At 47.4% G+C, this 15,723-nt stretch overlaps 1 protein-coding gene across 3 annotated transcripts in view; it reads left to right on the top strand.

The window, feature by feature from the left end:
* Positions 1-3,984: 3,984 nt before the first annotated feature.
* The window catches only part of VLDLR (very low density lipoprotein receptor), a 35,812-nt gene continuing 24,073 nt past the window's right edge, over positions 3,985-15,723 (top strand). Inside the window, exon 1 of one of the 3 annotated variants that reach the window (XM_027549375.1) lies at positions 3,985-4,707. In XM_027549375.1, coding sequence (XP_027405176.1) covers positions 4,626-4,707 — 82 coding nt within the window. In that variant the 5' untranslated portion in view covers positions 3,985-4,625. The remainder of the gene's footprint in view (positions 4,708-15,723) is intronic. The other 2 variants (XM_027549376.1, XM_027549373.1) reach the window with 2 other exon arrangements.

Raw genomic sequence — 15,723 nt, 5'->3', positions numbered from 1 at the left:
CATGGACTGTAGCCCACCACACTCCTCTGTCCATAGGATTTCCTAGGCAAGAATACTGGATTGGGCTGCCATTTCCTTCTCCAAAATCAACTACACTTTAATTGGAAAAAAAAAAAAAAAGAGAGATTTTGGGGGAACTACCCTAGTGGTCCAGTGGTTAAGACTCTGTGCTCCCAATGTAGGGATCAGGGTTCAATCTCTGGTCAGGGAACTAGATCCTACATGCCTCATACTAAAGATTCCACACACCACAACTAAGACCGGGTACAGCCCAAACAAATACATTTTTATAAATAAAAAGATACTTTTAAGGCAAAAAAAAAAAAAGTGTTGGCATTACATACACATTTTCATAATCCAGTCCCTGCCTTTCTTCCTTAGCCTTACTTCTCGCTGTTAGCCAACTGGCCCCCCAACATGGAACTATTCAGAAGCCCTTGAATTTCCTTCAGCACTTGATGTTCTTTGCCTTTGTTCCCTCCATGCACCAGGGTCTTCCTTCACCCAGAGTACCACTCAAGCTAACAAGAGGTCGTGCTGAGGTAAGAAAAGCTCACTAAATAAAGACAACAAAGGTTTACTTCTCACTCGGTGTCAGGAGGTAGCCAGTTTTTTCTCAAAAGACTCAGATGGTAAATATTTTAACACTTTGGGAGCAATGTGCAATCTCTTGCATTTTAATATTTTATTAATACTCAGAGCTAAATATATATGCTATACATTTTCTTCTACATTTTTTTGTATAACTCTTTGTTAAAATGTAAAAACCATTCTTATTCAAAGGTCATCCAAAAACGGGTCACTGGCCATTTACTGACCTCTACTCTATATGACCATGGCCAGAGACATGCAGACAGCAGAGAACTACTCAATCTAGTCATTCAGAGACCAGGCTCATGGAGCAGCCACTTCTTGAGCACTTCTGGTCAGCATGCAGATCAAAAGAGAAGGTCTCATGCAAGTCCCATCAAATGCTCCAGGCCAGAAGTGGCACTTTAGAACTTCTGCTCACAAAAAACTGGCCAAAAGTGGTCTTTCAGCCCCACCTAACTCTATGGGAGCCAGAAAGTACAATCCTATCATGTGACCATTAGTAAAGAAAACTGGAATTGTTTGGTAAAAATATGATTTCAGCTCAGAGACAAGTGCTCTGGAAAGCCTTTTCTGATTCCCTTCTATGCCAGTCATATTAGCTACTCTCTCCTTTTAACCTTACAACACCTTGAAGCCTAAGCGTGTGCTATGCATAGGGTATTACAATCATGGCAGTTTCTTTGCCTCCCCACCAGATCCTGAGCTTCACCCAAGAAGCATCTCTGCATACCCACTGCCTAGCACAGTACCTGCTACCCAGGGATGCTCAGTGCGTGTTGCTTCAACAAATGAATGAATATGGTGGATTGCAGGAATGGGGTTGCCTGTGCATTTACCTGAAGGCTCTGAATCCAGCAGCATCAACCTCCCTGAGCCTATCTAGCTCAACTATACCTGTCTTCACTCATGAAAAATTCATCTCTGGTTATTTGGTTACTTTCTATGTTCATCAAATTCACTCTTCCTTACAACCCATCCTTCCAGTAATCAGCACTTTGCAGAGAGCTGGCCCATGAGGCCACAGAGCACTCTGACTTTATGTGAGCTGGTTTTGTGTTCCGTTTGTAGGTCAGAAGGCAGGCACAGTGAGGTACTGAGATTTGCTCAAGTGACACATCCAGTGAAAGTTATGCTTCCTTTGGATTCAACAAGAGAGCCGCAGGATTGCACATAGAGCCGCAGCTAAGTTCACCAACAGTTTGTTTATATCTTTTGGAGATATAGAAAGTATAACGTATTTGTCAGAGGTAAATCTTATTATACCATATTAGTGTTCACAACTGAGCGACTTCAGTTTCACTTTTCACTTTCATGCATTGGAGAAGGAAATGGCAACCCACTCCAGTATTCTTGCCTGGGATGGGGGAGCCTGGTGGGCTGCCATCTATGGGGTCGCACAAAGTCGGACACAACTGAAAAGACTTAGCAGCAGCAGCAGCAGTGTTCATCTTATAGTATATATATTTAGCTCTGAGTATTAATAAAATATTAAAAGCCGCATAACTATGTTAACGTTGTACCTTTTCATATTTCTTCCATGCATCCCCTCTACCACCTTTTCTCTCCTGTCAGTGACGTAGCTCACTATCACATGGTCTTTCAGAACCCTGAGATTATTGGAATTGCCACACGCCTCTTTTACCATCACCCCTTAATGCCTTGCATGCATCTTTACTACTAATGGCATAAAGCAGAGTTCAGCTCAATTTCACAGGCAACACAAGTGTGGCTGCTGCAGTTTGTATCAAATGTATAACCAAGGGTGAGCAAAATAGAGTTCAGAATGAACTGTGTGTAAGTCTCTTCCGATACATAGAGTTAAGCCCCTTCATGCTGACCAGTCACAATCTGGGTATCCTCTGGTCCCAGTAAAGTATACTCTGACCTGGAATTTTCCTCTCCATCCCCTGGATACAGTAAGTTTCTAATAAATATCCCATCTAATGTTAGCCTTGACAAATACCCTGGAGCACCAAGACAAGAGGAATGCAGCGAGGCAGGACCCCTCTACTTCTCATATCAACAGAATAGTCAGAGCTGGTCCTACTGAAATGGGCAGAGTTTGAGTCACTGGAGATCAAAACTTTTAAAAATATATATAAACTCAGGGCTTCCCTGGTGGTCCAGAGGTAAAGAAGCCGCCTGCCAATGCAGAAGACACCAGTTGAATCCCTGGTCTGGGAAGATTCCACATGGGCGGGGCGGGGCGGGGGACAACTAAACCGGTGTGCCTCAACTACTAACGCCAGTGTGCCCTAGAGCCCCTGCTCCACAAAAGAAGGCAGCGCGAGAAGCCCACGACCACAACTAGAGAAAAAACCGCTGTGCGGCAAAGAAGACCCAGCACAGCCCCAAATAAATTTGAATATATATATACATATGTATGTATGTATACACATACATACACACACACATATATATGTATACATACCCTTTATTTAAGAAGGTGAAATAGCTCCGTGTGTCCTCTCGGGCTGATTAGATAGGGACAAGCAGGGGAAATTGAGCAAGAAAACCAAAGTACACAAAAAAAGCCAGTATTGCCAGACACAAAACAGGATTCAATCCTTTACAGAAGTCTTGCCTTTGCTTCCTTTTTTCTTTCCGTAAGCCTTGTAATTGAATGTTGCAAACTATATCAAGAAGAATAAACCTACGGGTTTCCCCTCCCCCAAACAAGATTAAGCTTTTAATTACAGGCCTTCCAACTATTATTTGTGCAATTAGCAATTAACTATAATCGTTGATGGGAGAATGGAGAGCTGTACTAGCGTGCAGCTCTCCTCCTCATCCCAGGCTGGGTTATTTTAGTCCCACTCTATTACAGAGGACAAACCACAACCACAAGCACTCTCCTTACACACACGCTCCCACTTAAAGACACATTGAATTTTTTTTTTTTTTTCAAGCAAAAATGGCATCTCAGCGTTCAACTGAGACAAGCGGCCCCAACCCCGCACCAGAGTACCCCAAACGTTTAGATCCACTCCTCTTCATCACTTTGAAATGGAGAGGAGACCCCAGGAAGAAGCTACCTACCAGCCTCCTAGTACCAGCCTCTCTTTGGGGAGCAGGAGAGGGTGGTATAGAGAGATGCTTGTTGCCCCTGGAAGCTGCAAGTCCCCCTCCCCGGGCTGTAAGCTCCGTTAGTGAGAAGGCGGTGGCAACAGCCTCAGTAGTTGCATCAGTGCTAACTGCTGCTGCTGCATTTACTGTTGGCGGCTGCCGGGAAGGTACAGTAACGACTGTAGGGAGCGCACAGCTGCGGCGGCAGGTTCCATGGATCAGGAAATTAGGGCAGGCACCGGGGATTGGAGGCGAGGGCGGTGCGCGAGCCAACCAGCGGCCGCCCCGGGCCCCCGTGAGCTCCCGGCGGACGCGCGGAGCAGCCGGGCCCCGGGAGCAGTCCGGGTGGCAGCGGCGGCCGCGGCCACGGCCACTTACGCTCACACCCGCACGCAAACTCACACACACCCCCGGAGCAGGCACCTGCCGGCCGGGAGCTTATAAGAGGAGCGCGTCGAGGGGGAGGAGGGCTGAGGCCGCCGTGCCCGCCCCCCCTTCCCCGCTGACCACTCCCCCTCCTGCCCCCTCCTCGCTCCTCACCCCGCGCTCCAGCCGCCGCCAGTGTGGGTTCTCCGCGGCCGGCTCCGCTCTCTTCTGTCTTCTCCGCTCTCGGCTCCCCACCCCCTCTCCCTTTCTCCCCTCCTCTTCCCTCCGCTCTTCTGCAGCGCCTGCATTATTTTCTGCCCGCGGGCTCGGCTCACACTGCCGCTGCAGCCCGGGGAGGTGGGTAGGCGGGTGGGTTGGCTGGTGAGGGGGGGCGGAGATCGTGCAAGTTGTAGAGGAGGGGGTGCCCTCTTCTTCCCTGCTCCCTTTCCCCCCCTTTCGAACTCCTTCCCCTCCTCCCCCTTCCCCTCCTCCCTCCCCGCCCCCACCTCCTTCCTCCTTTCCGAAGGGCTGGTAACTTGTTGTGCGGAGCGAGCGGCGGCGGCGGCGGCGGCGGCGGCGGCACCATCCAGGCGGGCACCATGGGCACGTCCGCGCGCTGGGCGCTCTGGCTGCTGCTCGCGCTGTGCTGGGCGCCCCGGGAGAGCGGCGCCACCGGAGCCGGTGAGTGAGGACGCGCCCCTCAGCGGGCTGCCGGGACCCAGCCGGGGCGCCAGGGGGCCCCAAGGCGCGGGTCTCCTTTTGCCCACCTCCCCCCACCCCCCTCCTAGGAGGCGCCTCTCCGCTCTTGTCGCCTTCTCTCTCTCCCTCCCCACCCTGGTGGCGCCTCTGAGCTGTCAGCACCGCGGCTCTTTGGTGCCGGGCTGGTGTGGGGGGGTGGGGGGACAGTGGGGTTTGGGGTGTCCTAACGCCTTTCCCGAACTACTCTTCATTCCCTTCCGCTCTTTCTGCTCAAGCCTCTGCTCTGTCTCGTTTTTCACTCCGCTGGGCCGGGGATGGGTGATGCGGGCTTCTAAGCCATTGAACAATGGTTGTATCTCCTCTGCCAGGCGGAGTGTTAGGAAGGAGGCAGAGGGCCGGGTGGGCCGAGACGTGCGCTGCAGCCCCGGGCACGCTCCTCCGACTTCCAGGGAGGTTGGGAGTGGGCGGCGGATGAGGGAGGGCGCCTCTGGGGACGCGGGGCGCCGGGTGCCGACCCGCGCTGGAGTTCCCAGCGGCGGTGAAGGGGCGTACATTCGGTGGGCTGCGGCCGAGAGTCTCCGGCGAGCGGCGAGAAGTGCACAGCTTGCGCACCCGGACTGCGACTCCCCAGGCACCGGGCCGCCTCTGGAGTGAGGGTTGGAGGACGAGTGAGGCTTGAAATAGGACTCCCCTCTAGATGTTTCTCCCCTCTCCCCCTTTCCACTCTTCGGGCCGCAATTGTAAACCTCTCAGGTCTCCAGGAGAGCTGAACGGGGGAGGGGAGTGGAACGGAGACTTAATCAGGTTAGTTTGCTGAGCCTCGTTCCCGGTGAGATTTCCTCGAGAGGAATCGAGTCCTAATCTGGCGACTGTAATTAGTCCTCATTCTAAACAATAGATCAGAGGGAATAGCGCGGGAGCTGGGAGAGCTGGTGTACGACTGTGGTTTGCAGGGGGTGGGGGTACTGCTGTCGGGTCCCCAGGGTCTACCGCACTGGGCCTGGAGCCCTGTCCTCAACCACGCTCCCACTTGCGGCCGCGCAACTTTCCCAGGCAGGCTACAGCAAGCCCTTCTGAGAGGATCTGGTGAAAATCCTGGCGGGTCCCCGAAGCGATCTCGACCTCACACCAAGGGGCTGGCTCGCCAGCTCTGGGGAGTTGGGACGGAAAACGGCCCGCGCCCTAAGTACCCACTCCAGAGTCCCTAGCTCCTGTCGCCCGGTGGCTTGGGAGGCCTGCCAGCCTGCAGTCACGAGTCTCCTAAAGAGAGAGCGAACTTTAAAGTGTGTGGTCAAGCAGTCCCTCAAGCAGTACGTGGGGCGGGGGTTGGAGAGAGGGGAGTTGAGTCTCCAAATGCCCCCCTGCCCTTAGGTTCTGACTGTCCCGAGCGTGAGAAGCTGGGACGGGCTTGCCTGCACTCTGCGATTGGCTGGCAGCCGGATCACGTTTAGATTGGTCACGTGACTCCACGGACTGGTAATTTAGCAGCTTGAGAAATGTTATCTTTAAGGGAACGTGAAAAATGGACAGGCTCCAACGGACTGCCCTCTCAAACTCTTTCACTTGCCTGGACTCCTTGAAAAAGGCGTGTGTGTAGTGAAGATGGCCTCTGATGTGTATCCAGACAGAGCTTGGAAAAGCCCTGCTTATGAAAGTTTTCAGACTCTAACATTAATCATTAATGGATGAGCAATACTAACTTCCTAAACGATTTCTCAGAGTAGTGCCATGACTTGCATTACACCTTTCATATCATTTCAAAAGATTAAGATACACCAGAATCTACTGATGGTGCTCCAGGAAGGTGGGAGAGATGATTCATTTTTGCTGTGTGTTCTGTTCATATTCTTTTAAGATATAATAACTTTTCATTGGAGTTTAACCTTATCCTAAAGAATGCTAGGAATTCACCTAAATTGTTAAAGTAAGTTAGTTGAAGCCATATATTCACCTTGTATCAGGTAGGTGAGCATCCCTTTTGCTTCCCTAGGTCACATATGAAATACATGACAAGCCATGAACAGTGGAGAATAGAAGCCCATGCAAAACTTAAATTCTTCAAAGGAAAGGAGACACATCTTTTCTGAACTGGAGGAAATTTGGGGTTGGCTGAGGTAGATATTGACCTGAACTAACCCAGATTGGCTCCTGTCTGAAGTTCAAAGCTCCAAGGCATGTGGGCTGACTTTTTGACCCTGGTCTTCTACAATCTGCCCCAAAATACTCATGATGTGGGTTTAAAATACTCTAGGACAAGGGAGGTGTGCTCAAAGACGTTGGCAAAAAAACTTAAGTTAGGCTAAATAATGAAGTATACCCCATATGGGGAAAAAACCAACCAACCAACCAACCCTGGGAGCTGTAGGACATTTTCCTCCAGCTTAGATAATCAAGATTAGGGTCTGGAGTACCATATATTCATTAAGGCCAGAGCCTAGGAGAACCAAGGTTTTGTGAGAGCTATTCAGATATGACTGCTGCTTAGTCACTTCAGTCATGTCCGACTCTGTGAGACCCCATAGATGGTAGCCCACCAGGCTCCGCCGTCCCCGGGCTAGCTACCAACAAAAGAGCAGATAGAACTTCTGTTGTGGGGAGTGGGTTGGTGAGATTGGAAGTGCCTGAAGGGATAGGAGAACAGAGGGCTGGGGAAAAATAAATCTGACTTACCCAGATAGCACCAAGAGAAGATGTGACAATGACTACAGTCTTCAACTAGATTAGAGTAAGCATGTGAGCAGGGACTCTTTCAAGGAGTGTCACCAGTCAAGCTTTCCTTGGCAGTGACAGCCAGCAGCGGTCTGGAGCAGCATTGTCCCCCAGATCGTCCCACTGCCCACTTCACGTGACATCTAGCTATGTACCTGCCTACCTGCCCTGAGTCATTTTGATTCTTTGCTCAAACTGTTTGAGTCCCTAGGTTCCTAAAGCATGTATATAAAAGGCCAAGTTCAGTAGAGCTGCCAAATATCAGGACATCAGTATAACCATACTGCATATTTTAATTAGCCACCTACATGCTCAAAAGAAATGCTTCTGCCTTTTTAAAAATCGGATAACCGTAAACTCCATTTCACTTGAGTAATTTTGTTACAATTCTAGAAGAGGTGAAAAATAGTCACAAGCCCCTTCTGTTCCAGGAGGAGTGTCAAACTGATCAAGAAGAAGAACTGTTAGAGCAGAACATGGCCATAAGATTAAGGGAACACATAGCCCTCCAGCTGTATGGCTTCAGGTTTTGATCTTGACACCAGAAGATGTGGAGCACAGTCTAGAAATAATGGAGATTAACTATTTAGACCATTTTCTAGTGCTTACAGAATGTGAATAAAGTCTTTCCTCTCAGTAGAGGGAATAATGATCAAATTTAGGCAGTCACATGTACAATTTCAAGTCATAATTAAATTTACTTTGGATACTGACCTTTCTTTGGAAAACCACCTTCACATACTAGTCTGTGCAAATTAAATCCCTTAAAGGACTATGATAAGGACCATAAGCTTATGATCAAACTTCCTGCCTTAGAAACATTTCTCAGCATGGACTAATATAGCTGCTGTCCAGGTGGTTAGACTCTGAATTGCTTAGTTTGTTCCTGTCTGTGCTTAGGTCACAGCACAGAGACTGCTTTCATGACAAAGAGTCCAAGAATATGTTAGGCAGAGGTGATGGATGAGATGTACCTGATGAGCAGAAGTAAATGGTCCAGGGTAGTTGTGTGACCCATCTAAAGAGTTGTCTGGCTAGGAAATCTGGAAATTGATAGCTTTTCATAGGACTTAAAGGCAGAGAACGCCTGGAGAAGGAAACTGCAACCCACTCCCATATTCTTGTCTGGGAAATCCCATGGACAGAAGAGCCTGGCAGGCTACTGTCCATGGGGTTGCAAAGAGTCAAACATGACTTAGTCGCTAAACAAACAACAAAAGGCAGAGAATGACTTAGTTCTGGGAAAATCTGGCTTTGTAACTGAAAATTATCTCAGTTTCACTCTGTGCATTATTTCAGTCTAAATTGGTGTCTCTTCGCTAAGTTCTTCTGTTGGTTTGCAAGAGAAATTCTAAACATCATTAATACCGCTTAATGATGGTATTGAGCCCTTGGTGGCTTAGACAGTGAAGAGTCTGCCTACAATGCAGGAGACCTGGGTTCGATCCCTGTGTCGGGAAGATCCTCTGAAGAAGGAAATGGCAACCCACTCCAGTATTGTTGCCTGGAGAATCCCATGGACATGGGGTTGCAAAGAGTTGGACACGACCGAGTGACTTCACTTTCACTGATGGTATTAGATACTGTTAGATACATTATGATGCTTAGATAGACTAGATGCACTGCAGGGAGTAAATGAAATCACTTTATGGTGATACCATAAAGTTAGCACACTTTCCTCTTCATGTGAAGTTTCCTGAAAAAGTTTGGGCCTGTTGGCTAATTGTGGACTCTAAATTAATAAGAGAATGCCTGCTGGATGCTGTGAGAGTAAATACAGAGATGTGGCTAGAAATGGCTTACGCTTTGCTTAAAGAGCCTTTGCCCACTTTGTACTTTAAAAATGCTACATGGGTAGGTGGAGCAGGGAAAGGGTATTCATGGCCCTGTATTTAAAGAGATAACTTTGGGGACAGAACTGTAAGATAGGACCACTGGCTAGAGTGGTTGACCTTGCCACCCACTTGGGTCATCTGAGTTGGCGTTACTGCCCGGTTGCCTTTATATATTTTGATGTGGTGACTGTGGTAGCGAGTGGGGTGGGGTATCTGGTGGGACCTGCAATTTGCCAAGCAAGGGAGATGATAAAAACCTTGGTGATAGACATTTGGAAATTAAATACTTCATGTTATAATTCTTCCCCCAGATACCATGAGTAAATATGGTTTCTGTTTTATAGACCGCCTCTCATCTTTAGTTTTCTTAAGACACCTTACCAAGGTCTGAGTTATTAACTGATCTGTAGATTCACTAAGTAGGGGTAGATTGATGCCAGCCTTCTTTGTCCATCTGCTCAAAACCACATGACCTCCATTTATTGAGTGCCCACCATATGCCATATAGCACCAGACATAGGGGACACAATGACCAGGGAGTTGGGCTCCTCTTTCATTAGTGGGGAAGTCAAACCAGGAAATTCGTGATCCAAAGACAGCCTGGATAGAAGCTCTGGATGGGAGCAAGCAGACCCAGTGGTTAAGACTTAATCATAAAAGAGGCAGGTAACAGCTGAGAATTGCTGGAGGTCCCACACATCATGTGGGCCACAGCTTATGAAATTTCTCAGAAACTACCAAAAACTTAGACTCTCATTCCATCCCTGCAGATGATCCTACAAAGGTGATAGGACTCCACTGACAGTGTATGCCTGCCAGCATTACTAAAGAATGCTAAAATCTGTCAGAGATAAAAATCCCTGAAATTTCTAACAGTGCGCTGCTGCTAACTTTCCCTGCACGCTGTGTTGGAACCTCTCTGCTCACATGGAAATGAGGCTGGTGTACCTACACTGACACATTCATTCTGCTGATGCTGCATGATTAAGTATCATGAAAATGAAGTGAAAGTATTCTTGTAGGGAACTGTGGCCTTTGAAATCTAAGAGTCTTTCAGAGTATTCTAACTAGTAAAACAACTGCTCACACTTGGTTTCAAGCTCAGAAAACCTGGAAAGAATGCTGTGGGTAGGGGGAGAAGTCTGTAGTTCAGACCAGTTTCATTAGTGAACTAATAAATCAGCAGATGTGTCAGGGAATACCCACTAGTGCCTAAAGAATCTTTCGATGTCAGGCACCAGTTCCCAAGATACAAAGACACCTTGCAGGCCCTGCCTTGAGGGATCTCCATACGTAGAGATGGAAACAGGTAGGTGAGTACATCCCAGTATGTGAGAGCTATGTGACAGGCACAAGAGATGATGAGAAAGCAGCCAAACCACCCCCAAGTTGGTCAACAAAAGACTTGTAGATATCATTCAAGGATGACATTTGAGTGGGGTGGTAAGCAAGATGGAAAAGCTGGGGAAAATGGATAGGGAACCAGACTCAATCCTAGAGCCATGGAGAAGCCTGCCAGTGATCCCATCCCTGGCATTCCAGGCCTTCCTCGGCTGCCTGATTCACCATTTTGATATGAAGAGAAAGCATGGCAGCCTGGAGGCAGAGGAACAGGAGATCAATTTAGATTAGGCGAGAGCCTGGACACACCTAGGGCTTGATGGCAGAATACCAGGGGAGAAGGATCTGGGCTCCTTATTGAACTACTGATTTAGAGTAAGCAGTGGGTCAATCAGAGATGGGGCACAGGAGGAGGGGAAGATGGATTTTTAGAAGAACCTCTTCATTGCACATGCCTTCATGGTATCTGGGTAGACTTTACCTAATAGCATAAAGGCTTTACGTCAGGGATGACATCATAATGTCTGCTGTTAGATTGACTGTTGTCATGTATGCCCACCTAGTGATGTGCATAAGGGCTTATGGGGTGGGTACTGTAGAGTACAACACTGAGAACGAAGTGGTCGAAGTAGTCACTGGCTCGTGGGTAGAATCTTAGCCTCCTGACCTTCCCGCAGTGGTTTCAAAGTGTGGTCAGGAACCAGCAGCATCAACATCCTCTGGGAACTCAACAGAAATGCAAACTCAGGCCCCACACTAGACCTCCTAAACCAGAATCTCTGGTGTGGGGGCGCATGCTGTTTTAACAAGTCCTCTGCAGTCTTCTGATACCAACTTGACCTTGAGAAACACTGACTTTTCCCACCCACAAAATGAATAACTTCCCAAATGTATCAGGAGGGCCTTTGCTCATTCTAGACCAGAAATCCAAGCACTGTGGTTCTCTAGGAAAAGACCTGGAGATACTGAGGCAGCATTTTTTTTTTTAATCAAAATAGGGAAAGAAGCGAGGGCTCTGTCTCAACTATAAGGCTGTGTTAGGACAGGGTCAGCCTGACAAGTGATACTACCTCATTCTGGATTAATTTAAACTGACGCTACTATCCAGATCACAAGTCAGCAGAATATTCTGGAAGGAAGTGGTCCCGGTCAGGTGCGCTCTTTGGTATGCATGCTCAGTCACATGGTATCTGGAGCCAGACTACCCAAGTTCAAATTCTAGTTCTGCCCAAGGTGATCTTGGCAAGTACTGTCCTTCCCTTTTCTAAACAGCTTCCCTGATGTGTAAAAGGGGAATGGTAGTTTTGACAGTGTAGTATTGGAGAGCTAAATCAACGGAAAGAGTGAGGTCTTAGAGTAGTGTTTGGCTAACAGTAAAAAAAAAAAAAAAAAAATTAAGTTATTTATCCATGATTCTCAAGATCATCTCAATCCACTGTAAACAGGGAAACTGACAATTGAACTGTAGGACTGAGTGAATCAGAAGGATTAACCTAATTATTTCACAGTGTTGGAAATGGCAACCCACTCCAGTATTCTTGCCTGGAGAATCCTATGGATGGAGGAGCCTGCTGGGCTACAGTCCACGGGGTCGCAAAGAGTCAGACACGACTGAGCGAGTTCACTTCCTGATTCTCAGAGACTGACTTAAAGGCCAAAACACAGTTCAGACCCTCTTTCTCAGTTCTTCTTACTAACCCTGGAGGAAAACTTCTTTGCTGACTTGGAAAGCTACTTGTCCTAAAATGAGTTTTAGCCTAAGAATAGAAAGATTGGCGTTCAAGTGGCAAGCGGTAGAAGTGAGCTCAACTAAAAATAAATGCCCTTGGCGGCCCCAGAAGTGCCAAAACAAATGGACTGAAGAAATCCCAGGAGATGATAACACCATGTGCTCAGCAACGGGAGGCCTGTGAGAGATGGGAACATGTGGCCCTGCTAGTTCCAGCAGTGCGGCAGCCGCAGCCCCTCTGTACAGAGTGAAGTTCTTGTCTGAGCCTGACACAGAAACATCTCTTTGTTGTGGGCATTTCTTTTGGACTGCTCCTGCAAAGGTGCCACTCGGAGCCCTGCAGAGAACTCTGGCCCATTTGGAAGGCTTGGCATTTACTGTAAGATCTATACAGTTTTTTTTTTCCCAAAGCTTATGTACTGCTCTTCCATATTAACCCTTGCAGGGACAATTAGACAACAATAGCAGGCTGCCTGTTAAATGCATGAAAACCCCTGAGTTTCTTGGAGCCAGTGAAATGCCAGCATATCTGGGTAACAACGTTACCTATTTAAGGTAATAAGCAAGGCTCCCGTTTGTCGAGTCTGTTATCAACCGTGTGACATAACCAAGGGAATCGTCAGTGTTTCTGGGCATTCAGTCATTACAAATGTCAACAGCCTTATGGATGACTAGGTTCAAGTGACTTCCAACCCCCTGGCCCAGAGGCAGGGGTATTCACCCTAAGTATTAGAGCTGAAAGGAGACCCAGGTCTAGTCCAGCTGTTTGATTTCTTAAAACTGTAGGACCCTTCCAAATTCTTACACAAAATTTCAATGTTGAAAAGAAATACTGGTTGAAACAGAGACAGAACACCCAGGTTCCCTGCTGTCATAGCCTTTCCCCTGACTTCAACCACCTCAGTGCTGCAGAAGCATTCCCGTGAACCCCGTGACTTTGAAGAACCCACTAAAAATCCCATTTATTCTGACTTTTCACCTTTCTGAGCAAATAGACCCTGAACTAGAGAATGCCTAGTGCTTCAACTTATAACTTTTTTTTTTTTTTTTTTGAGGCATCATTGGCTTTAGCTTAGCCTAAGCATTAAAAGGACCTTGGGTGTCGACGATTTCGAGCTCACCCTGTTCCCTTTATGAAAGTATAATACTGAACTGGAAACTTAACTGTCATGGCTGGAAATAGACTACAAGGCCACAATCCTGTAATCCCCCAAAGCTTTGCAAACCAAAAGCTTCTTAACTCATTTGGTGCTTCCAGTTCTCCTGGAGCTCTGCATGGCAGCATTCCTAGGTAGGCACCACAGGTGTAAAGGGAGAATCTTCTTGGAACCTGGACAGAAAACCCACTGTGCTGCAACCAGGTGGCTGAGCTGTCCCCCCACACTGCCCCCACCCTGCACAATGCAGGGAATTAAACGGAACCAGGAACTAGGAAGCCCTGTCAGAAAAGGCAATGGCACCCCACTCCAGTACTCTTGCCTGGAAAATCCCATGGACGGAGGAGCCTGGTAGGCTGCCGTCCATGAGGTCACTAAGAGTCGGACACGACTGAGTGACTTCACTTTCACTTTTCACTTTCATGCATTGGAGAAGGAAATGGCAACCCAGTCCAGCGTTCTTGCCTGGAGAATCCCAGGGATGGGGGAGCCTGGTGGGAGGCCGTCTACCGGGTCGCACAGAGTTGGACACAACTGAAGCAACTTAGCAGCAGCAGCACCAGCAGGGAGCCCTGTGGCTCAAACAGTAAAGAATCTGCCTGCAATGCAGGATACCTGGGTTTGATCTCTGGATCGGGAAGATCTCCTGGAGAAGGAAATGGCAACCCACTCCAGGATTCTTGCCTGGAAAATCCCATGGACAGAGGATCCTGGGGGCCTACAGTCCCTGGGGTCATGAAGCGTTGGACACTGAGCGACTAACACACTAACACAAACACAGGGAACCCTGTCTGCCCAGGAGCAATCTCCCAAAACAAAGTGCTTAGGAAACAAGAAACTGAGGCATGGCCATGGAGCTTAGCATCTCTCTTCTCCTCTCTTTAAAGAAAGGACCCTTTATAAAGTCAACTAGCTTTACCCAGCCCCACCCCAACCCTGCTGCTCTTTTAAACAAGCAGGGATGGCTGGTTAGTAGCATACTCCACTCCAACCCCATTATTTACCGTTCTTGATGGAGAGCCGTGTGTGCTGTGGTAAAACATAGCTTTATGACCATTGGGCAGAAGCTTGGGTGAAGTGGAAACATCTGAGATAAGAAAAGGTAGAAATTTTTTGTCTAAAGATACTGGAATAAACACTAAGAAAATGCCTGTGTCTGTCCTGAGTCCACTCAACAGCCACTCTTGAGGCAGCATTGGTGGGGTTTTAGCCCAGGATTTGTTACTGTTGATGACTTGTGTGTTACAGTTACATTCAGAGAGCCTCCTTAAGGTGACAGTGGACTGAACACCAGCCTTAGACTATTGTGTGCCCATCTTTAATCTCAGAGCAGCTGGAGCGTCTATAAAATCTGTAGCTTCAAGACTCATTTTTAAAGAGATCTGCCAGGTACCTAACCCTGAAGTGGAAAACCATTATCTATTGTCTACTTTAAAGTCCTGTCCAAGTCAGATTATATGGTTAAGTTTTCCATGTTTTTTGCCTCTCATTTTGACCAAACAGCTTTTGGTAACAAAACCTTTTGAAAAGGTATTTTGACTTTTCTGTCATATATGTATATTTCTGTTTTCTGACTATAAATTGTTATTTTTTTTAACTTTTAAAATAAAGTACTCAAAGTAGATTCTTGCCACTCCCACAATCTTCAGAGGTAGTATGGATAAAGCACTGTAGCTAATGGGCCCTGGTTCAGATACCCCCCCAGCATTTAGCTTCAGTCCCTGGTTGGGGAACATTCAAATGAATAAATAACAAAAAATGGTTAAGATTGTAAATTTGAAAAAACCCAAAAATCTGGGGCTGGGCAGAATTCCCTGGTGGTGTAGTGGTTAAGACTTAATGCTTTCACTGTTGGGGTTTGGATTCAGTCCTTGGTCAGGACATTAAGATCCTGCAAGCCATGTGGTAGGGCCAAACAATTAAAATGTTTTAAAAAGTGAAAAATGAAATATAGGTAGGAAGTGCCATGGAGTCACACCCCTTTGAATCTGGGTCCTAGCTTAACTAGACTCTTGAGGGCAGAATGATACATATAGTTTTGAAACGAGCACATTTAGTACCTAAGTAATCACACACCCATATGGCAAACTAGGACCACCTTTTAATCTTCCTGGGAGCTAGCCACAAAGCCTAGAATGCTCCCAGACAGCAGGGAGTAGCTGATAGTAGGGAGGCCAACGAGAGCATTGTGTACATAATACAAGAGTCCCAGTCCGTGCTTGTCACT

The sequence above is a fragment of the Bos indicus x Bos taurus genome, chromosome 8 (assembly GCF_003369695.1).
Source record: "Bos indicus x Bos taurus breed Angus x Brahman F1 hybrid chromosome 8, Bos_hybrid_MaternalHap_v2.0, whole genome shotgun sequence".
Lineage (NCBI taxonomy): Eukaryota > Metazoa > Chordata > Mammalia > Artiodactyla > Bovidae > Bos > Bos indicus x Bos taurus.
Note: the sequence above shows the minus strand (reverse complement) of the source record. Positions and strands in the feature narration are given on the sequence as shown.